Source organism: Ammodytes marinus, assembly GCF_949987685.1.
Source record: "Ammodytes marinus genome assembly, chromosome: 3".
NCBI classification, from domain to species: domain Eukaryota; kingdom Metazoa; phylum Chordata; class Actinopteri; order Uranoscopiformes; family Ammodytidae; genus Ammodytes; species Ammodytes marinus.
This window is the reverse complement of record NC_137232.1, coordinates 8,497,353-8,520,783: the sequence shown is the minus strand read 5'-3', so window position 1 is coordinate 8,520,783 and position 23,431 is coordinate 8,497,353. Positions and strand designations below refer to the sequence as shown.

Here is a 23,431-nt window from a genome sequence, read left to right as displayed (position 1 = left end):
GGAGGGAATGTAATGGTATGAATTTGGTGAGGCCCAAGAGTTGGCTTTCTTTGTTTTTCTGGGACAGGGTGAACATGTACATATGCCTTTTCTTTTTTTTTCTTTTTTTTTTGTAGATTTTTGTTTAACCTTGACATATGAATATATATTATATATATATTACCTTAAACATCAAGTTTTTGGTTAATTGTAATCAAATTACTTTTTAAAAACCATACAAGAAACGACAAACAAGTTAAGTGACATTGTTCTTTTTTCCATTTCATTTTACTGCTGAAAATGGTTGCTGGTGGGTTTCTATGTACATAACTTAAAGGGCCAGCTCAGAGTTTAGCTAACCTATAGGATACTAACAATTTGTACAGCAGAGGAATGTCATGGTATTAGCTCTGGGTCTGTTAATCCTCTTTTTATTCTCAAACTAGATTTTGAGTGTCTCTCAGACTGCAGGAGAGGATTGGGAGAGCATTAACTGAAACATTAAAGCCTGTGTGTTTGTGCACTTGGTGAGGTGCTGAGTGATCAACATTACCTAACTGGAGACAAGGGTAGTGGGTATTTCCCCCTCCTCCCCCTTCCATTTCATTAACTTGTTTTTTTCCCCCTCATTCTCAGCACTCTGCTACTGGCTTGTGTGGCCGGGCATTGAGTGTGTGCTTCAGGGGGGTGAGCTCATAACACTGGCAAAACTTGGCTGGCATGCCATTCTTACTTTCCCCCCTGCTCCTAATGTTTGAGCCCATCTCTTCAGAGGGTTTATAATTCCAGTACAATTACAGGCGTAAAGCATTGTGGGTAGCAGAGTACTTTGGGCACTTTGTTGGAAGGTCCTCGTGATGCAGGGCAAAAGTGATGAAACCACAGATTTGGATAACTCGGCCTATGTAATAACACAGATATGCATTCAAACAGGCAAATTAGAAACCATCTCAGTGCAGACAGCAACGCTTCAATTAGCCCACAGCTCCTCCATACGCATTGAACACGCATGTTCTGCCTCTGGCTGTGCATGATGCTGTACTAAAGACGTTGTACTGGAATTGTTTCTTTTTTTTCCAAGTATTTAACAACATTGAAATGTCAAATAGAACTCTTGGCTCTGTGCTGACTCTGACTCCAGTTACAGCACTGAGCGTGTGAGTGCTTTCAGAAGTGTCAAAGGCCTGGGCCCTGAAATAAAGAAAGAAAAAAACAAAACATTTGGGATAAAAATACAAGTGTGGTGATTTGTTTTCTTGTGTACGGAAATAACTCAAATGTGTGTTACCATTGGATAGTGTACATGAACCTGGTATATTGAAGTGATGGAAGAGTTCAGATTTAAAGAAAGTCAGAACAAAAGTGTTTTCAACAAATTGTACTTTCTTATAAAAAATGAAAGCCCTCAGTAAGCATATTGCTTTCTTACATAAGAGAATATTCCAGACAAAAGGGATTTGTTTTACAACTTGGCCATGCATAGGGTTTCTTATTAATAGCTAGACTAATCCACTTAGTCTTATTGTATGATAAATATAGTATACGTACTATTAATAAAGCCATTCATGAGATCGTGGTCTTTAAAACATGCCCTGCGTTCCAAATCACATACTTTTTCTTTTTACTTCACTACACACCAAAGTACAGAATAGTTTTACGGTTGAGAAATGTCAAGAATAAAGATGAATACTCCAAAATGCTATTGGAGTTACTGGGGCATTTATGTTTTTTCAGCATACTACAATTGACGTGCATGTATTAGGACATCCTAAATCTTTTTCTGGCATACTAAATTGTAGGGAAGTAGGAGTATTGGAACACAGGGTAGGTACCCAATATTAAATGTAGCTCATCAAGTTGGAGATGAAGACATTTTCAACTTTAAAGTAACAGTAATGGAATGAAGCTGTACTAAATACTTAATTATATCCCACCACTTATTTGCACTACCTTAGTTTCACCAAGTAGGAATACAATTTATTTATACAATGGCAATCATAACAAACCACCTGCCCGCTTTATATTACAACGAAAAAATCCCAGTCTAACTGACGTCTAAAAAAAAATGTAATGACTTTAAATTTATTTCAGGTTTGATAACTGATGACTTTTTAGCTTTAAACGCTTCATTATGTTCACCAGCTAGGCCTATTTGACAACTGTGCAGTGGGTTTTTGACATGAGAACCGTAGGAGTGAACCTTAACAGTAGGAAAGTGTTGGTTAGACCCAGCAATGAGTTTAGCTGCAGATTAAGATAGTAATTCTCTGCACATTCAATGTCAAATTGTTACTTACATGGCTATACAAAATATGGCCCATTTCTAACCTCAAACAGTGTTCCTGGGATCCAATTTTCCCATTTTTAATTCAGTTAGGAGAACTGACACACCCACATCTGTACCATTACACAATAACACACCGCAGATTTAGTTAGCTATATTAGTAGAATACGTTTTCGTATAAGGCTTACTTGTATTTATCAGGTGCATGTCATTCTGATTGATACAATTGTGCTTTTATCATTTAATGGAGTTGGTCTCCTTGCGCTGATGAAAAGAAAGCAGCATAGCGTACTCAGAAATAAGAGCGGACTGATCCTTTAACGTCTAAAAAAACAAAACAGCACACTTCCGGTGGAGAGGGACAAAAACAGATCGAGGAACAGCCCAGCGGTGAGTAGAGGACGGCCAGCCTATACGAGGTGACGGTGATTAGTTGAAGGGAAGTGACCAGTTATCGTTAACGCAGAGTAAGAGCAATACAAGGGAAACTGCAGCAGACACACACACACACTGACAGACAGACAGTGACAGCTAGCCATGGTGAAGATCAGTTTCCAGACTGTCGCGGGACAGAAAGTGGAGAAGGAGAATGATGGCGACAAGACCGAAATTCTCATTCCCCATCCGCTGGTGAGTATCGCGGCTCTGCTAATGTTATTTCACCTTCTGATAAGGCTCGTCATTGTCTCACTCCATATGATCCTTATGTAACGTGATGCTCTCCTGCGTGGCCGCTCTGCAGGGCATCCTGCACCTGCACAGCCATCAACAGCTGGGGGCATCTTTCACAGCATCCATCGCCATTCGGTTGCAAACAAAACATTGCCATTACTGTGACGGTTACCTCTGCGCCAGTAGTGTGCCTTTCGCAGCCTTGGTGCAAGTTATTGTAATGTTCTAATAATGCATGCTTTTTATTCGGCTTCGGGACTGTGTAGACTAAAGGATTACAAGCAAACAGCAATATTAAAATGAAAAGGCTTCATGTTGGGTTCTGCTTTATGAATGGCATGGCCTCTGACGACTGCTTCCTTCACTGTAGATTCAAACAAACAGCTGCCCTGCCTTATTAAATAAAATATAAAATGCAAGAAATGCATGACTTTTGGCTCAAATGGTCTGACCATGGCAGATGGATTCTGTGGATTGCAGTGCAGCATGCACGATTGTTATTCACAGCTTTGAAGGAGACAGATCAGTGGAGTCCTCAACTTTACCTTGGCAGCACCCCAGCATGGCCTCCAGTCAACCCATATCAAAGATACATGACTGAGTCCAGGAGATGACGAGCCATAATGGAATATAGATAGGACGTCAGGAAGGCATTTCAAAAAAGAAAAAAAGCACAGAGTGTATAGTGCTGCGTGTGAGACTTTGATATTTCTTTTCATGTGAATGTGTTGAAGAGGAGACAGACAGACAGGCCTCATGGTGTGTGAAAGAGCCTCTGTCTCTCTCAGCGGGGTTGAGAGAACACAAAGTCTCACAGAAGTGTGTGTGTTCGCACATACACGGGCGGCGCCTTGTCCTTACACACCCTCTGTCTCCAAATGCTTCCACAGAGAACAATCCAATGAACATTGCAGAATGAAAATTAGTGTGCAGGATAGAAACTAGGTACAACAATGTACCACACATGTCGCAGACATTGGGAAACCAGAAAGCACTGCTTTTACGTTTTTTTTGTCCTCTCCTTCTTTTCACAAAGGACTGTCATCAAATGTCTTACAGCCCCACGTTTCCCTTCCTTTTCTCTCTCCTGTTTGCAGCTAAGAATAGCAACCATCTCTGATTCTGTACTAAGCCAATTTTCCAGAAAAAAATAACCTGCCACTACGGCTCGGCAGTACAGCTGCAGTGGGCAGCGAGACGCTTTCTCTCTTAGTCATTATTTTTGTAAATGGAAGCGCACAGCAGTGAGCGGCTACTATCTGTGTGTAGTGCCACCCTGCCAGCACAGGTTGGAGCGCGTGGCTCTGGCAGATGGGCTGCGAGACTGGAGGCGTCTGAGAAGAATTACTCACCAATCTCAGTCAAGTTTTCATTGCTGCACATTCCTGCCTCAAATCCAACGTTGCCGTTGATGCCTGCTGCTATTTTAGCATTTAGTTATATGTGGGTCATTTTTAGCTGCTCATCACAGTTAAGATAAGATGAGTAAGCTCAAAGCTGGATTGAAATGTTTTTCTGTGCCAATTTTAAGTATTAATATATACTTGTGTATGTGTGTGTGTGTGTGTGTGTGTTTTCCAGGATGAGGATGAGCTGGTCCTGCCACTTCGGCCCAAAAAGTCTCCACTCAACGGCCTGTGCTGCCTGACGTTTGGCCTGGTTGTCTTCATGGCCGGTTTGGTGCTCGCCTCTATTTATGTCTACCGCTACTACTTCATACCTCATGTAAGACCTGAGTGTGCTGCACCGTGTGCTGTACAGTATGTGACTCACATTTGTCTTTGCATCAAACACTGTACTGATCGACAAAAAAAGCTCATTAGTTGTTGTTCAAATTCCTCCGGTATAAGGATGATAGTCTTGCTACAGAATTATTTCCTAGTGTTGTGTGTTGACCTGTGTGTGTGTGTGTGTGTGTGTGTGTGTGTGTGTGTGTGTGTGTGTGTGTGTGTGTGTGTGTGTCTGTTTCTGTGTGTCTGTGTGTGTGCAGATGCCAGAGGAGAACCTGTTCCACTGCAGGGTGCTGTATGAAGACTCCATGTACGCCCCTCTGCGTGGCCGTCAGGAGCTGGAGGAGAACGTGGGCATCTACCTGGCCGACAACTATGAGAAGATCACAGTGCCCGTGCCTCACTTTGGAGGCAGCGACCCGGCTGATATCATCCACGACTTCCACAGAGTGAGGACAAAACACACAATGCAGTCCACAGTTCAATCAATGCTTCTTTTTTTTTCAAAATAGCCCCACTTCAAACAAATTTGAAGAAAATGAAAATATATATATGTTATATACGTATATATATATGTTATCAGCGCTAACGCTAAGCTAATGCTAAATAGGCATAATGGTTTCCATGTTCACCATCATGTTTGCTTTTTTGCTCATTCGCATTATTCAGGAAAGTCATTTGCTTTTCAGGTATTTGGTCATAAACCAAACTATCAGAATTGACATTATGAGCTTATAATGGCACTAGATGATAAGACAGATGCTAACCAAAGTCAGTAGCATTCACCATCTGGGGAACATGAAAGTCTGTACACAATATGATTTGAAATTCATTCAAAATTTGGACCAAAAATGGTGAACTTATCATCAGACTGGACATGGCTAAAATGAATTCAATTTGATGAGGAGACACTGCTATCAGGTAACAAGAATTAAATTAGTTTTTCTTTCCTAAACTTATTTTTATAACTTTATTTCCCAGGGCCTGACTGCATACCATGACATCGCTCTGGACAAGTGCTACGTCATTGAGCTCAACACCACCATCGTGATGCCTCCGCGCAACCTCTGGGAGCTTCTCATCAACGTGAAGGTAAAACATAACACTCTGAGACCACCTTATGTCTCCATACACATTGCTTTATCTTTAATTGTGTCAAGGGCATTGCATTACTCATAATACTATGCTGTTCCCATTTGCCTTTACCACAGCTTTAACACTACCAGCCACAACGTCTTTTAAGCTCCTCTCTTTTTTCCTTGCATCTTGTTCTCAGTCTCGTATATTATTTAATTAAATACAGTGTTATTAAAGTGGAAGATATATTGCTAGCTGTTAGTTAGCGAGTTACACGGCTAATACGTTGCCCCATTTAGACTCTCCAGCTCTTCGCTCTGGCAAAGGTCAACTCTGTCAAGCTATTAAGTGGACACGTCCGTGTGTGCAGACTTGTTTTCGACTATTCAGCACTTTAGTGTTTCTGTTGGGGTACATTATCCCAGTGAGCTTGTTGTTACTGTCCCTCTGTCTCTTGCAGAAGGGAACATACTTGCCTCAGACCTACATCATCCATGAGGAGATGGTGGTGACCGGTAAAGTGCACAACATGCGTCAGCTGGGACCCTTCATCTACCGCCTGTGTAACGGGAAGGACACGTACCGCCTCAACCGCCGCGTCACACGCAGGCGTAAGTCTGGGTTAATGGAGGGATCAATAGAGGTTATTTAAAGAAGCTTGTTAGTCACATGGTATTATGGCAAAATGGCACATGTGTTTTCTATAAAAAGGGCATACTGTATATTATACTCATTTTCAGGTTTAAACTTGTAATTTGGGTTTCTACTAATGTCTGAAGGTGGAGGTGGTGCTAAGTTAGGTTGGGAATGGAGGGGGGAGACATGACTTTGCTTCTTCCCTTATGATGTCATAAGGGGATATAAATCTGTCTGGGGCTTTTGAAAACAGGTTTTTAGGGAGGTGAAGACAAAGAGAAAGGCTTGTTTTTTCTCATACTTTGGGAGTCTGTAGTCACACCGGGGACCCATATTAATCTAGAAAAACCATGGAAAAATGCGTTATGAATAATAGGTTACCTTTGATGTGGAAGGAGCTTCATTGTCGTAAATTGTTGTGGCGAGATCTTGGGCACGCACCGGGAACACCGTCCCATCATCACTGATCCCCCTGTCTGTGTCTGTGCGCCCCGTTTCCCTCAACACAGGCATCAACAAGCGCGAGGCCAAGGACTGCCACATCATCCGTCACTTTGAGAACACATTCGTGGTGGAGACGGTTATCTGTGACGAAGCGTGAACACGACGGCCGTGCGTGTCACCCCACCATCCAACCCACCCACCCAAAGGCACATCTCCAGTCACCACCCCAGCCACTGTAGCATCCTCCTGTGGATCTGATCATGTCTGAGTTGCACTTTACTTGTAGTTTTGCTTTGATGTCCTTTTGTAAAAGAAGATTTGTCTTATTTCACCACCTGCCTGTTGTTCGTTTTATTGGTTGTTGTTTTTTGTTGTTGTTTATAATTCTCTTAGGCAATATTCACCCTGCCGTGTGATGCAATACTAAGCTGTTGGTATTATCACAGGATTTTCCTCGTAGCAAAGTGCTTTAGCTAATAATGACTTACTAGACCTTTCCACTTCCTCTTGGGGATTTGTATGGCGGTTACTGTCGTTGGGGGAGATGACTGTCTCCATGTGTTGTCAAGGTGACTGCTTTTATTTTTTTCCCTCCTGCCCTGGAGATTACTTTGTACTGTATCTCTGAGTTGTTCTACTGACGCAGTCATCTGTACAAAGCATGAAGCCCTGCTTCCCTGAGCAAACGTCAACCATAGATTACAATGATACATTGTTTTCCTCATGTTCACTGTTATGTTAACATGTAACTGCTGTTGACTAGTTGCTTGCTTGCATCACTATCCTCTTGCTTGCCTGTTGCATCCCCTGTTCTGCTTTTGCTTTCCTGCCAGAAGTTAGAGAAGGTTGCACTGGGCTTTAGACTGCATTCACTATTTTACAATATTCCCCGAAAAATGTCAAAGACTTATTATGGATGCACTCATTTGTCATCCGCTTTTCTTTTATATTGTCATAGTGTTTTTTTAGTTATTTTTTGGCACCCTCTTCATTCATGCTTAATACATTGTCCTTATTTTCCCTTGCATGTGTAATCTGTAAGAGAAAAGCAGCATTGTTAGAATGTTTTGTAAAACTACGTTAAGAGCCTTAGACCAGAGTCAGAGACTGGACTAAAGTCAATACTACTGAAAGGGAGCATACTATATGGTGTGTTAATTAAACAAACCCAATTTTGATCTGTATATTTTGTCTGACAATGACATCTGTCTGTGAATAAAGTAGTGAAAATAACTGTGTATCCCAATCTTTAGTCAAAATGATCCAGCAACATACTGTAATTCTGCTGCAGCCAGGATGTTTGAGATGCACTATACATGCATATTCTTTGTTCTCTTCACAAGGAAGCATCAGCAGATGTTGTTTTTAAAAAAAAAATCTATGTATGGTTAATTTATATGTAGTTAAAGTCAAACATATGAAAATACAATGGACATTTGGAGTATGTTTCACAAAATGAACTTGAGAAAACATTACATTACAATTATTATACCACAATTAATTGAATTTGAATACAAATCTAAACTTGAGGTTTATGTAAAAAGCTTTTTCACACTCAACTTAAATATACTTTCATACTATTAGTAAATGTATTATTATATCCAAAAACCTTACTCCTCTCTGCCTTTGTTAATAGTCAGCTATGCCTAACATAACCAAGCATTTTATTTGAAGGTGCTCCGAAGAACTTTCAGTTTGTATTGCACCCCCTTTGGACAAAACTGGAAGTGGTTACACTATACCAGCTGTAGTTCGAGGATGAGCGTACCCATGACAAAGGCATTAAGAAAAAATATATCGAAATAGTGTTCTTTGCACTGATGGTCTCGTTTGCAGTTACATGTAATTTATGATCATCAGAGGAAAATACAAGTTCCTTGTAGCACCTTTAATGTCTCTTGACCAAAATGACACACAAAAACACATGCAGTATTTTTTTTATTGACCTCCAATCATTTTCTAAGCCTGTAGATGGTTTTCATTGTCCATGCTTTGAGATATCCTTCCTTACAGTCACACACTGACTCAGAACCACATCCCAGTCGGATCTTCAAAATATATTCAAAATGAAATAATAGATTAAGCTCAACATAAACATCGACCTGCTATTTTTCTGAGGTTCTTAATTGCTCTTCTCAACAATCATCATCATCGAAGAATGGAGTTTCTTTATACATACAGTACACTAGAGTGTGTGGTGTTGGGCTAACACAAGCTATATCAACCATGAATTCAATATTTAGATGTATTTTCACAGCTTGTGCTCATATTCTGTTCCCACAAATGGACCAAGAGAGTGTCACAACTTAATTTCCCCAAGAGAGAATCATAAAGTGCTTCTTCTATGTTCACTCTGACTTCTCTTTTCAATAATTTGCTATTTTTTCGATGTAGATGATAGGTTCATAGGTTTGTTGAGCTGTGAAATGGTTTCCATTGGATATTGCATCAAGGAGCTAGTTTGTACTTGTTATCAAATGTCATCATCCTTATTAGGTTCTTACATCACATCCATCTGCTACAGCGACAGCAGAGCAAGTGAGAATGTTCTGGTAATTATTTTGTAGACTTCCTCTCTTGAAAGCTATGTGGTAGGATGTTAAACAGCTTTATTTATTTTTTTAAAGATATGTTTTGGGAATTTTTATGCTTTATTGATAGTGCAGAGATTCAGAGGTGAAATGGGGCAGAGAGGGGAGTGACATGCAGAGAATGACCGCGGGCGGGAATCGAACCCGGGTCTGCTGCTGGGCCCAGCCCGGGGGGAACGCCCTACCAACTGAGCTAAGGGCGTCCCATTAAACAGCTTTTTAAAAAGTAACTGCACATCGTGTTCCATCACTGGCCTTATTTGACAGGGTGTAAAGTAATATCATAATAATATAAAGCAAATTAGAGATGATATTTAGTATAGGCTACTCTGACAATCCTTAATAGGTAATTACATTGGCAGCAATTACTTTTGGATCATTTAAAATCTTCCGATGAGGTCATGTAGATCCCTACAGTCTGCTGTATGGGCTTACCAGCATCCTCCCATCTGTCAAGGCTTAGGACTGGAGAGCTGCTGGCTCCGTGACTGAGACATTCTCAAAGAAGACAAAAGCCTGACTCATATCAAAGGATTATCACCACACAGAACACACAAGAGACAAACAGTGTTATGACATAAACCAGCAAAAGATATGATAAGAAAAGAGTTCTGCCTATGGTAACAGCTTTGATATAGTCTACATGCCTACAGTAGCCTATATATCTTGTTTTGAAGTGCTCGAAAAACAGCTTTAATGTTAAACATGAAACACAAATCTTTCAGTCTTCCGAATTTACTGTAGCTCTGATTATTTAAGTAGAAAATGTAGGCCTTTACCAGTCTCGAGAAAGCTTAGCTTAGCATAGCACTAAGACTGGAAACTGAAAAATACAGCTAGCATGGCTATGTTTACCTGTAAAAAATGTTTTGTTACAGGTTTACCAAGAAATGGTCACGCACAAGGTAAATATATGTTAAAGCTAATTTTTTAACAAGGGTTTTTCATGGCAGCGTTGTACAGATATATAAGAAAACACCAAGGTTTTCTAGTTCATAATGTCATTGGAATATAAGGTGAGAAAACTGGCTACATTTGAAGAAATATTTATTTTCACAAACCTCAAACAAAAATTATTCCAAAGAATCTGAACATGTTGCAAATATACATGCTACCCCTACCTTTACAAAAAAACAATGCACCAACATGCCATGGGGCATAGCACATGGCTATCCTCTGTCTGTCCTCTGCTCCCTAGACAGCATCTGGAGTGGCTGGCTCTCCGCTGTGGTCCTCTGCTCCTTCCTCAACACAGCTTCTGGCTCCAGCATTTCACTATTGCTGCAACCGGCGATGAGCTCTGGGACAAAGAGGTTGTCCCCCTAAAGTGCCTTCAGAAAGATCGCCCTCCACCTGGTCTTGACAATCCCAAAGTCTCTCTGCACAACCCATCGCGATGTGGACAGGTGGGTATTGAATCGCACCTGGAGATGTTTGTGGAGAAGCGCTCTTTAGGGGGTCATCAGGGGAGAGGCTGCAATATACAAGGGAAGTCCCCATACCCAAATATGCTAATAGATGAGCATCCAAAACTCAAGCTTGTTTGCTTAAAACATAGGAAAAAGAGAAAGTAGCCACAGGAAATCTGATGCCATGTTTTGAAAATATTATTCCCATTGACTACGACGCGGATCTTGCAAGGTCCGCGTCCTCTTTTTTCTTCCAGAAGGCATCCAGAGAAAAGTAGTACAACAGAGGATCCAGACAGCAGTTCACACTAGCCAGACATATTGAAGGCATCATCGCATGTCTCCAACCTTTCAATACAGCGACGGACACAGGCAAGAAACATATGATGAACATAACCAAGCTCATGACAAAAATCAGCATGACATTCACCGTGTTGTTGACCCTGGCAGAGTCATTCAGATATTTGTGTAGAGACCATGACACCAGAGCCGTGCTCACAACATTGACTGCCAGCATGATTAACACTAGCACAAACTGGAAAATTGTATTTGCTGATCTATACGGATACGTAGCCTGATATCGACTGAACACAAAACAGGAAGATATATTGTAGTTGTTTAAAAATCTTGTCATGTTCACACTCTCTGGGACGTTCACCGCCAACACAAACAGCCAAACGAGCGCGGCGGCTTTGGAGGCGTTGGAAGAGGTTCGGAGATGGCGTGACCTCAGAGGATAGACCACAGCCAGCAGCCGGTCCACGCAGATGAAGGTGATGAAGATGGAGCTGGAGCGGATGTTGTTGCGAAAGAGCATTTCAGTGCAGACGCACGCAAAAGGTCCAAGAGGCCAGGTGCCCGTGGCGTAAAAGTAGACCCTCATGGGCAAGGAGAAGACAAACAGCAGGTCTGAGATGACCAGGTTGACCATGAAGACGGTGCTGGGGGATTTGAGGCTGTGGTGTCTCAGGAAGGTCCACAGAGACATGGCATTGAGAAGCAGACCCAGAGCCATGATGAAGCCAAAGACCAGCGCGTAAGCCAGCTTCGGCTCGGGGACATATTCCACAGTGTTGTTCATGTTCATACCTGATGAGAAAAGCAGTGTTTCAGTGTGCTTTATTGAATATTGCAACACAGGAAACACTATAGTTGCCTCCTCTGTTCCGTTCAGTGGGAAGTGAGGTTAGATCAGATTGGGTTCAGAGCAAACAGGACGTACATGCGACTTCAGTGACTCAACTCAAGAACTGTGACCTTACCTTAATGACTTTATACTATTAGCTTTAACATTTTCAAATGGCATATGTTGTTAGATCCTAAATAACACGCATTTTTAAAGTTATGTGACATAGGATGTTCAGACATTGTTTGCATCTATGGTTGATAAGTGAATTATTGATGCAGTGTTACTATACAGTGAAGCCTAAATGGGCATTCATGTAACACTTTATAGTGACAGGGTGAGTTTGATGCAAATCTGTTTTTTTTTTGTTCTCACAAAAACTTTGGGTTGATATCGGTAGATTTACAAAGTATACAGCAAAAAGAAGAGTTGTACTGTTTTTTTTATTTTAGATTATAAGTAAAATTAGTATAATATTATTCCATTCAGGACTTTTAATGACAATTTTAATGTGCTGCTTGTTCTGGTATTGTTTCAAATGATCCCATCGTCACAACACAAAAACACAAACCCTATACTTAATCCTATTTTTACAATAAAAGTTATCCTGACTGGCTATAATTACTTGACTGCTACCAACAATTGACTTGACTTACCGGCAGTTGCAGCTGCTTCAACATGAACAGATCCCACGGTGAACACATTAACAAATGACATTGGTTTTAGATTTTTTTTTAGGTCACATTATCTGAATGGGAAATGACGTTAGGATGTGGGTTTAAATGTCATCTCACAGCTCATATTTATTGAAATGCCCATAATATAATACTAAGTATTATGTGGAGAATGTCTGACTTTATATAGTTGTTATCCTACAGTTCTTTCTTTTCGATTGCTAAACAGCAGTGGGCACAACTGAAACCACATAGCACCCTCTAACCACAGTGTGCATCACTGGAGCTGAACAGTTCACATCACCTGCAAAACAGGCTGAGTGCAGCAAACACAATGAACAATCCTCATTAATATGAAACACACACTGTCCCTCAGCATCAACACCAATACACAAACTACAAACTTTTAATATTTACAGTTTTAATCAGAGTGCCTTCACACAATATTTCTTAAAAGAAAAGAGTTAGATTCTTTCTTATGAAAATGTGTATTTTATTACATACCATTTTATACTTTAAACCCTAACCCTAACCCATAGCACCCTTTTTTTTTGAAAAACTGACATATTTTCTTCGATGCAAGTTCATACATTCATAGCTTAAAATCCTGAGCTGTGGAACTTTCAGCAGACATTCCTAGTGGCAAGCTGCACGACTGTCCTAACTGTCGGAAGGGGATCATCCCTATGTTAGCCACCCAACACAAGCTGGGTCAACTGGAGGAGGGTGTATGATGTTGAAGGACCCGAAACACCCGATTATTCCAGGAATCATCACTAAATATGTGTCAAAAAGCATCTGTAGATATACTTGCACAGCTTAGAACGTGATTCAATCACTGACAACCAGGAAAGACTGGATTACCAACGCAAAGAGTATGGTGAATACTGGGAGTCAGTGACAGCCCGGGGAGGCGGCAATCGGGGCCAACTCTGTTTCTTCTGTGAAGAGGACTCCCTTAACAAGCTACGATGAACCTAATGGAAAAGGGAGGATGAGCACCCCAATTGGACGTATACTACAGCAATAGACGAAGGAAACGGACAAACGATTACGAGCCAGCAGTGTGTATGTGGCAAGATCTGCAAGAACGAACGAGGCTTAAAGATATACCAAGCAAGGATGAAGTGTTTGGTGGAGTCAGGACCAACACAACGCACAGGTGTCCAACCTGGTGAGACGGGGGAGGAGCCAGGCCTGGAGTCACCCCATGGTGCCCGGAGCCTCCAAGTGTTGCAAAGGACTGCCCCCGGAAACATATCTGAGAGGAGGTGGATCAAGTGGCCAACAGCTTGCATGACAGCACTGTGGAACCAGTTTGACAACGAGGAAACTGGGGGGAGACATCGAGAGGAAATTGCAAACCATGACAATTATATTAGCAGGCAGGAGAGGTGGAACACATTGGCTTTGCACAGTTGATGTGCATCCTAAGGAAAAAAGTCAGGGTCCTTTGTCGAGCAGAGTGGAACAGGAGGCGGCACAGTGAGAGGGTCATAAAACACCCTGCATTCATTGCCAACCTCTTCAAGTTCACTAAGGAGCTGCCAAGACAGAGGCAGTACAAGGACTCAAGGAATCCAATGGTGGCCAATGCAGGGATTGAAGTGAGGACGGCTAGGAAGTGGAGAGCAGAGGAGACTGCATCACAACAATTTGGTGGGAGTGGTGACAAGAGGCAGGGCTGGACTGGGATCCTTTGCAGCTCCCCATGCTGGCACCATGAAAGGGAAGTAAAAGCATTGCCTAGTCCAGGGTGAGGTGAGAGTAGCAGTTGAGGGGGAGAGATCTTGCAGGAAAGTAGGAATGAGGGAACAGGGTGCTTGGACAAGATGGGACAATGCGAAGGACATTGCTGAAGCCAGGGCAGATGTTGAGGGGGGCAAGACGTGCAACAGACACATCTGCAGGCGTACTGGCCTCTGCGAGGAACTGGCAGTTTTGGTTGACCTTGAGCAGCAACTTAAGTTCCCGAATCACATAGTGACCGCCACCTTGAGACCAGACATTGTTCTCCTGTCCGAATCCACAAAACAGGTGCTTTTGTTGGAGCTCACAGTCCCTTGGGAAGACCGCTTGGAAGAGGCCTTTGAAAGGATGCTAACCACGTACAAGGGACTTGTCAGCAGTTATAAGCAATGATCACTGTCCAGGGCCTTCAGAATGTTGGGCATTATAGGAGTGAGGAAGAGAAAAGCCATCTGCAACACCACCGATGGCTTTGGCAGAAGAGGGGAGAGCCATTGGGGGGAAAATAGCTAGTTAGCCAACGGACACAAGTTGGGGTCTGACCAAACTCAGCTGGGTCACCTGGAGGAGGGTGTATGATGTTGAAAGACCCGAAACACCTGATGATTCCACGAATAGTCACTGAAGATGTGTCCACAACATAGATAGTACATCAAACAGATTTAGCATGCGGGCTGGTCTCAGTTATTTCAACTGCATCCAATCGTCCTCTCCTATGCGCGTCTTGTCAGATTTTGACTCATTTCCTCTTACCAAAAAAGGCCATTGATCTGATGTTGGGGGGAGGGAGATACGCCCATCTAGCTGACGTATACCTCCGAGGCGAAGTGAGGGCCAGCGGCTAACTGTCACTCAAGAGGCTGCACCCCTAATTATTCATACATTTGAACCTTCAATGGAATAAAAACTAGCCTGGTCCAAATAAATTCACCCCCCTCAGTGTTGTCATGGAGATATAACCTAAACATACATACTAGAATGTTGTGTTGTACCAGGTGTTAAATAGGTTTAATAATGCTGTGTAACCTCCTATGTAACATGGGGGTTAATGAGAAATTGCTCTATTATGAAACCTGACCCTAGTGGGTCTGCGAACTGTATTTTTTGTGCACATATACTTTAGATACAGTATATATTGACCCATAACACGCAACGACCATGAGTTCATCACTGAGGATGTGTCCAAGCCGCACCATGCACTTTGTGTTTCTAATAACTTATTAAAAAGCTACTCACAGGCACCTTTAAGGCAAAGTCTTTGTGACTCATGGCTTGAGATGGATAAAATTGAATTAGGCCTGCATCACATTTTACTGTGAGCATCTGATCGACTCTCTTATCCGAACAATACTTCTTTAATATATTTAGTATTTTCTACTTAAGGTCACTTTAGAGAAATATACCAGCTTTTTGTGTATGTGTGGTTCTGAGACAGCCCCCATCACAGCCTCACTGCTCCTGCATACTGATGCAACACATTACAGTAAGAGGAAAGAGTCAAAAACTGTAACTCAACCCGTCCAAAAATGCCATGACAAGGTGCAGAGATCTCATTACATCACCTGATGCCTCATTTTGCTGATACTTCATTTATAAACACACACACACACACGCACACACACGCACACACACACACACACACACACACACACACACACACACACACACACACACACACACACACACACACACACACACACACACACACACACACACACACACACACACACACACACACACAGTGTCATTTCTCAGGGATTCCAGCCCACTTCGAGGCACTATAAAGAGTGCCTGTAGTGAGTGGTGGAGATCATCCTGACTCCTCCAGATTGGATATGCATTCAATTTAGCTTCAAGTATCCTCCTCTGGTTGTAAAGATGCTTTTTTCACAAGCCTGTTGTCTCATCCTTCTACTCCTCTTGAACGTTGTCGATGCCGGTGAGTTGCTAAAAGCTCCACTGAAAATGTACTCGCTGGTACAAAATAAGAGTAAATTCACTTATATCACTGTTTGCTTAGGTTTTTTGTTGTAGTGGTTGACATCATACTTCAGCTAAACTATGGCTGAGATGATGTGATCAATCATAATTGGCCCATCATTTCAGGTAGAGTTCATTACAATACAGTTGGCACTTTGAGCTGGGAGAGAAAACAAGGTGGAGTGGTGACAGAGAATCCCTTAGTGATGTTGGAGGTTGACTACTAATTTTGTATATAGTCTTGCAGCCATCGCATCACTAGCATGTACATAAACTTCTATAAGTGACAGGTCTGCTTTAGTTCTGCATCAATCAAATGGCTGATTGAGGCACATACTATAGGAGGCCTCAGAGCAAGTTGGATCTTCGGTAAATGTATGGGAGGCCAACAGGCTGTTATCGCAAATTATTGACATTTTTCATTCTAACTTTCCCCCCGCTGATTGGTTCCTTTTTCTACTGCCAGCACGGATCCTGAGGCAGATCAAGGAGCGTGTGCGTCATCTCCAGCTGCAGAAAGCCAAGGATCTTCTCCTGACGGACAAAGACAGCGGCCAGCAGCCTCTCCAACATGTGAAGGAGGGCAGGATACACCAGCACCTGGACCACTTCAACAAACAAGACGCTCACACCTTCCCTCAGGTAGGCAAAGAGCAAACAATCGCCCCACATACTTTGTTTGATAGACGTTCTCTAGACTTTGAAAACGTATGGTGTTAAAGCATCTGTGTATAAATGTTATTCTTGAGGATTGTTCAATGTTTTTCCAGCACAGAAAAGCTAATAAAACAGCTGCCTTTGTCAGCTTTACTCAGACAATACAGCTAGAGCTAGAATCCTTTCATGTCTGACAGAACTTTGATTCTTAATTGTTTGTCGAAAGACTAGCGCTAAACTGAGCAATATCCAACAATGGCACTTTCTTTCTTTCTTTCTTTCTTTCTTTCTTTCTTTCTTTCTTTCTTTCTTTCTTTCTTTCTTTCTTTCTTTCTTTCTTTCTTTCTTTCTTTCTTTCTTTCTTTCTTTCTTTCTTTCTTTCTTTCTTTCTTTCTCCCAGAGGTTCTTTGTGAATGAAGCGTACTGGCGGTGTCCTGATGGTCCAGTGTTCCTCTTCATCGGAGGAGAAGGCCCCATCTTTGAGTTTGATGTTCTTGCAGGTAGATTATTATGCGGGCAGCCCTCTGTCTGTCAGACACTTTCATATCAATCAGATTAAATAGTGAAAATGCCCTGAATCAACAAGAATCTGGCTGACCCACTCTGAGGGATTGGAAATGAAAGTGGCAGTGAAGCATCATATATCTGACATGATGCTCCACTCTTTCTTTCCACTTTGATGGAAACTGTCCACTTAGTAAGATGACACTTGTTTGTGAGCATTTGTTCCACCTTACATCAAAGCTCACACTGTCTGCATCATCCTCACATCTATGTCTTGTTGTGTTACATTTCAACATTGGCTTCATGCTTCATAATGCCGCTCTCCAAATCTTCTAGCCAGTAGTATACTGTATTTAAAAGAATCCAGTGGTTTACAAACAAATATAAAATACTTACACTCAGACATCCCGATGCCTTAATTGGGAGAAATGACTGTAGGGGGTTGTGAATACAGAATGCAGATTCTTAAATATTTTTAAATTAGTATTTAAATAGGCTTTATAGAAAATGACACTCAAGTAATTGTTCATTGTGGCCATTCTACTTCGCTGTCTAAATCACTAATGTCTGATCTTGAATCTTGATGTATTTTCTTTCTTTTTACCATCTCTTAAATGTAATATCTAATGTCTAATCTTGATGTATTTTATGCCCCTGTAGAGCACTTTGAATGGCCTTGTGTCTGAATTGTGCTATATATAAATAAACTTGCCTTGCCTTGATAGGGTTGATCATCACCTGTCACACATTTTACCCTTTTAAAAAGTTTAGCTATAGTTCTTGTTGTAAAATAAAACTGTTTGGTTTTTGCTGCAGACTGAATCTTGTCTGTGTTGACCATGTGTTTTTCCCCCAGGTCACCATGTTGACATGGCTAAAGAGCACAGGGCTCTGCTGTTGGCTCTGGAGCATCGTTTCTATGGTGACAGCATCAACCCAGATGGCCTCAAAACAGAAAACCTGGTAGACCTGAGCAGCCAGCAGGCGTAAGTGTTTTACTTCCTACTAATGTGTCTGCCCTAGTAATGTATGTGTGTGTGTGTGTGTGTGTGTGTGTGTGTGTGTGTGTGTGTGTGTGTGTGTGTGTGTGTGTGTGTGTGTGTGTGTGTGTGTGATTGTGTGTGTGTGTGTTTGTGATTGCTTGTTTGTGGGGCTAGGTTGTCCATCTGCCTCTATATGTCTGGGCATATACCGCTTATGCTTGTCGTGTATGTGTGATTGTGTGTGTGTGACTGTGTGTGTGTGTGTGTGTGTGTGTGTGTGTGTAATTGCTTGTTTGTGGGGCGGGGTTGTCTGTCTGCCTCTCTATATGTCAGGGCATATACCTCTTATACTTGTGGTGTGTGTGTGTGTGTGTGTGTGTGTGTGTGTGTGTGTGTGTGTGTGTGTGTGTGTGTGTGTGTGTGTGTGTGTGTGTGTGTGTGTGTGTGTGTGTGTGTGTGTGTGTGTGTGTTCTGCCCAGACTTGCTGACCTGGCTGTATTCCACCAGTACATCAGCCAAAGCTTCAATCTGAGCCACGGGAACACCTGGATCAGCTTCGGAGGCTCGTACTCTGGAGCTCTGTCTGCATGGTTCAGAGGAAAGGTGCAAGACTGGGACACATACATTTTCTAGTTCTCTAGTATTTTAGTATTCTAAATGACCTTTTGAAGAGAATTGTCAGAAATGGTTTGCTTGAGCATGAAAAGAGTTCCTAATAGAGATTTGTCTTTGTCCTGTATTATGGTACAACAACCTATCAAACCAGAATCCTCTGTCTCTACTCCTCTTGCATCCTGCTGCAGTTTCCCCATCTGGTGTATGGAGCCGTGGCCTCCTCTGCTCCTGTCAGGGCCAAGTTGGACTTCACTGCCTACAGCAATGTAAAGTGACACAATCCCACAGTCATATTAACAGCACATTTCCTGGGTCTTAGTTAAGATTTTTTAAATGCAGAGGCCATGAGTCCAAACGCCCCCCACCGGCAACTCAAGCTAGTTTTGACTATAGCTTGAAAAATAAAATATATAATTTTATTGTATTTATTCTTTTTTTTTTTTTTTTTTTTTTCATCCAATATTATGGTGAAGTGCTGATTCAAAACCTCCTTCAGATGTGTTATTGTTGTGGAGAGAATTCCCATCCAATATTTATTTCTTTAAGAGACACATTTTTATGAGTCTACAAAATCCAGAATCAGAAAAATAAATAAATAAATAGCTGATGTTAATTTTTGTGTAATCATACCTACTTCTAAGGTCATTGACCCCTCTTATATCCAGAAAATGTTACCAAGGATATGACCGTATTATACCCAGGTCCTACTTATTACGCATGCATACGTTAATTAGCCTAATTAGTCTATATCTCCTTCTAAAGGTGGAGTCAGCGATTGTAGAGAACGCTTGTTGTTAAAATCACTTTTTGTCAAGTGAATATCTTCTCAGGATCAGCTACCCGTCCGTAATGAGTGCCCTAAAAAAGACACCTGGTGTTAATACACAGCCTTTAACCACACTCCTACTCTCATATGTGTAATTTCCTCTCTTTCAGAGTGTTGGCTTGGCTCTCACAAACGAAGCAGTCGGTGGCTCAGAAAAGGTTTGAAGGCATCACATGACGTGTCTGTCAATTCCTGTCTGTCACATGTGTTATATTAACCCCTCATGCTCTTCCTGTAGTGTGTGGCTGGTGTGAGAGAAGCCTTTGCTGCAGTGGAGTCAGCACTGATGGGTGGCAATGCCAGCCAGGTGGCCATGGACTTTGGCTGCTGTCAGATCCCCAAGGATCTTGATGATCAGGTGACGGGTTTGATGAGATTATTTAGGTTAAAAACTTGTCTCTGTAATTAGGACTTTGAACTGAACTATTCTGTAACAGTTTTTTTTTCTACTGATTGCTAAACACTAGTAGGCACAACTGAAGCCACATGTGAAACACTCCAACCACAGACTGCACAGCAGCAAGTCATGTGAACCAAAGTTCATGTGAACCAAAGTTGTGTTCCTTTCTCATTGCTTGAACACAGTTTTTAAAACTATACACACTATCATCACACCACACTGATGTCCAGCACTTTGTTCAAATGCTTTTTAGTAAAAAAATGCAATTGTAAAAATGCTGCCCCCAATACAGGGGATGAAGGATATTTTCAGATGTGCAGTAAAATTCTACTGTTGACATGGTTGTCAACAGTGCAATACAACTGCGGGATATGTAAAAATACAGAGTATTGGCTAATAATTATATATTCAGAAATGTTATAAATAAAATATAAATATGTAGAAAAATATATATGTTGAAGCAAACTGCTGAACTACAGTATATACTGTAAAACAATATAGGGGAAGGTGGGGTGATTTGTGCAACTTTTTACTCAAAGTGATTTTAAAGTGAGGCCTTGACAGTTATGTCTCCAACTCAAATATGTACATATATTTCAGGATGTTGTGCATCCCTGGCAATAAAAACTTTGGATCTGGAATAAACTGTTTAAGAAATATAGCTTTCGGAAAAAAAGTTGTCTTGTCGCACAAATCACCCCACTATGTGGGGTGATTTGTGCGTCATTGTGTCACAATGACAAAGTCACCATCATCATCTTTCTGGCCATCTGAACTCTCATCAGTGGTGTCGTTAAGTGGAATTGAGATGTCACTCTCTTCTGAGCTACTGTAGACAATCACTTTCTTTTGGTGACCAGCGTATACAGCCATGCCACTGGCACAACTCTCAGAAATGTACTTTGCACTAGTTGCTCCGTGCTTGTGGAACCAACTGCCACCTGACAAATGTGATTCCCCCTACATTTCTGCCTTTAAATCAAGGCTCAAAACCCATATGTACACCCTGGTGTTTCCTCCCCATTAACCTCTGCACTACTTACTTACCTCTGCACTACTATCTGTGTTTATGTGGATGTATGGGCTTTACGTCTTTTATTTTGGTTATTGTTATTTTACCTTCATTGTTTACCTACTGAATGCACTATGTACAGCACTTTGGACAGTGCAAACTGTCATAAATGTGCTTTTATAAATACATTTTACTTACTTACTTACTTATAACTCACCCAGGCCCTTGCGCACAAATCACCCCATCCCCAGAATTTTGGATAATAGGCATGATGCAGCAATTTAGGGTTGACATTGTGCTAACTATATAGACTCAAAGTGTAGCATACCAAAGCACTAAAACATGTGTCAAATGTTTTCAAACGTGTCTATAATTGTTCAGACACAATAATCAAAAAACCTTGATCATGGAAATTTTACTTTGAAAGGCAAAACACAGTTTTTTGAGCTTAAATGTGCTTATATCTTATTCCTTGTGTCTCCCTTCTTTACAGGATGAGTCAAATGGATGGCTCTTCTTAGATATGTGGTCACATTTCCAATTTCTTCCACGGTTTTCTAGAAACAAGGGGTTTTGCAACTTCCAAAATGCACAAATCACCCCACCTTCCCCTAATATGAAAAATCATCAGAGATAATTCTACTGATTTCATTAAAGAAAATATTGATTATGATAGTGAGTCACACAAATATTAAAAGATTAAAAGTTTGTAGTCTGTGTATTGGGGTTTGATGCTAGTGTTTTTACTCCCAGTGTGTTCTGATGTTTTGAGACTTGTGTGAAGAGTGTTTTGCTTAGAATGAGTTTTGTGGGTGATGTGAACTGTTGTGAACTGTAGCTCAGGTGACTGTGGCAGCACATGTGGCACCTGTGGCTTCCGTAGTGCCCAATGTCGTTTAGCAATCGGAAAAAAAAATACATTAAGTTCTTTACGTTTGACAAATTATCATTATTATTACAAAAACATTATTTTACATTAGATAATATCTTAAAACTAATAAATACATTTTTTCAATGTTTTTTGGGGGGGAAATCATAGTCCTAAAAGTATATTCCATCCAATTTCAGTCTATATTCCTCACCCATTGTTTTTCCTTTACTGTTTCAGATTGAACTCATGCAAAACCTGGCTGACATTTTCATGGGAACGGTGCAGTACAATGAAGAAGGGGTGCTGTTGTCTATCAGTGAGCTCTGTGCTGTTATGACCAATAAGAGCCAGGGATGTGGGGAAGAGACGGACGCTTACAAACGCCTTGTTAAACTCTCCCAGGTATTAAAACAACACACTCTCAGACGACCAGTAGATGTCACTGTTGAGCCATTCCTCAAAGAGACATAAAGAGGCCCGTAGTCCCCCCCTAGAGTTGAAATGAAAAGGTATACCAACCATTTGGCATTTCTCTTGCCAGCAGCACCATGCAGGGACCAATTTGTCGGTGTTGTCTGTGTTGTGTATGTTTTCTGTGTGTGTGTATGTGCGTATGTTTGTGTAGATCTACCAATCGACCAGTGAGGAACCGTGTCTGGACATCTCCCACGAGAAAACATTGAAGGATCTCTTGGACACATCCTACCGCCCAGGCAGGAGAGCAAAGAGACAGTGGACCTTCCAGACCTGCACCGAGTTCGGCTTCTGTACCGCAAACACACACACACACACACACACACACACACACACACACACACACACACACACATACTCGTTTAACCTACACCGTGGGGTCAGTGGACAAAACGGTGTCTCCTGGGGACCACCCTTTCTAAAGGAGATACAGACATGGTTTCAAGTCCCAATTTTTTTATTTTATTTTAGATTTCCATTTATGACTTGAAATTTAAATTTTTCTAATTTCTAATTTTTCAATCATTTCATAAGAAATTTACCATCACGATGGGGACCTGAGGGTTGGTGCCGGGCTGTAGCGTGTTACTCAGCAGTAACTTGTTACATTAGGACTTTAAATAAAATACAAATATAAATAGATTAGAATGGGCTCAGTATTTGGGATGTGTGGAAATATATATTCGCATTTAAATTGTTGAGGAGACATTTCCTTCACCAGGAAGCTGCCTCCACATA

General features: G+C 41.4%; 3 protein-coding genes across 3 annotated transcripts in view; 2 read left to right on the top strand and 1 right to left on the bottom strand.

Annotated features, from left to right (window-relative positions):
* Window positions 1–2,631: 2,631 nt before the first annotated feature.
* Window positions 2,632–7,997, top strand: LOC307248555 (integral membrane protein 2C-like). Its single transcript, XM_080024969.1, has 6 exons — window positions 2,632–2,893; window positions 4,517–4,660; window positions 4,926–5,114; window positions 5,647–5,757; window positions 6,203–6,353; window positions 6,888–7,997. Exons 1-6 carry the CDS (start codon window positions 2,801–2,803, stop codon window positions 6,977–6,979), a joined length of 780 nt encoding a protein of 259 aa, XP_079881095.1. The 5' UTR covers window positions 2,632–2,800; the 3' UTR covers window positions 6,980–7,997.
* A 3,036-nt stretch (window positions 7,998–11,033) lies between these two features.
* On the bottom strand, window positions 11,034–11,903 carry LOC307271297 (lysophosphatidic acid receptor 6-like; the record flags this gene model as incomplete). The annotated part of the gene is made up of 1 exon (XM_080053706.1): window positions 11,034–11,903. One exon carries the CDS (start codon window positions 11,901–11,903, stop codon window positions 11,034–11,036), a length of 870 nt encoding a protein of 289 aa, XP_079909832.1.
* A 4,346-nt stretch (window positions 11,904–16,249) lies between these two features.
* prss16 (serine protease 16) overlaps window positions 16,250–23,431 on the top strand; it is a gene marked incomplete at both ends in the record, with an annotated part of 36,416 nt that continues 29,234 nt past the window's right edge. The window contains 10 exons of the mRNA XM_080053705.1: window positions 16,250–16,310; window positions 16,818–16,993; window positions 17,409–17,508; window positions 18,369–18,498; window positions 18,975–19,098; window positions 19,299–19,376; window positions 20,047–20,094; window positions 20,175–20,294; window positions 22,457–22,621; window positions 22,845–22,986. Of these exons, the coding sequence (XP_079909831.1) occupies window positions 16,250–16,310; window positions 16,818–16,993; window positions 17,409–17,508; window positions 18,369–18,498; window positions 18,975–19,098; window positions 19,299–19,376; window positions 20,047–20,094; window positions 20,175–20,294; window positions 22,457–22,621; window positions 22,845–22,986 (1,144 nt within the window). The remainder of the gene's footprint in view (window positions 16,311–16,817; window positions 16,994–17,408; window positions 17,509–18,368; window positions 18,499–18,974; window positions 19,099–19,298; window positions 19,377–20,046; window positions 20,095–20,174; window positions 20,295–22,456; window positions 22,622–22,844; window positions 22,987–23,431) is intronic.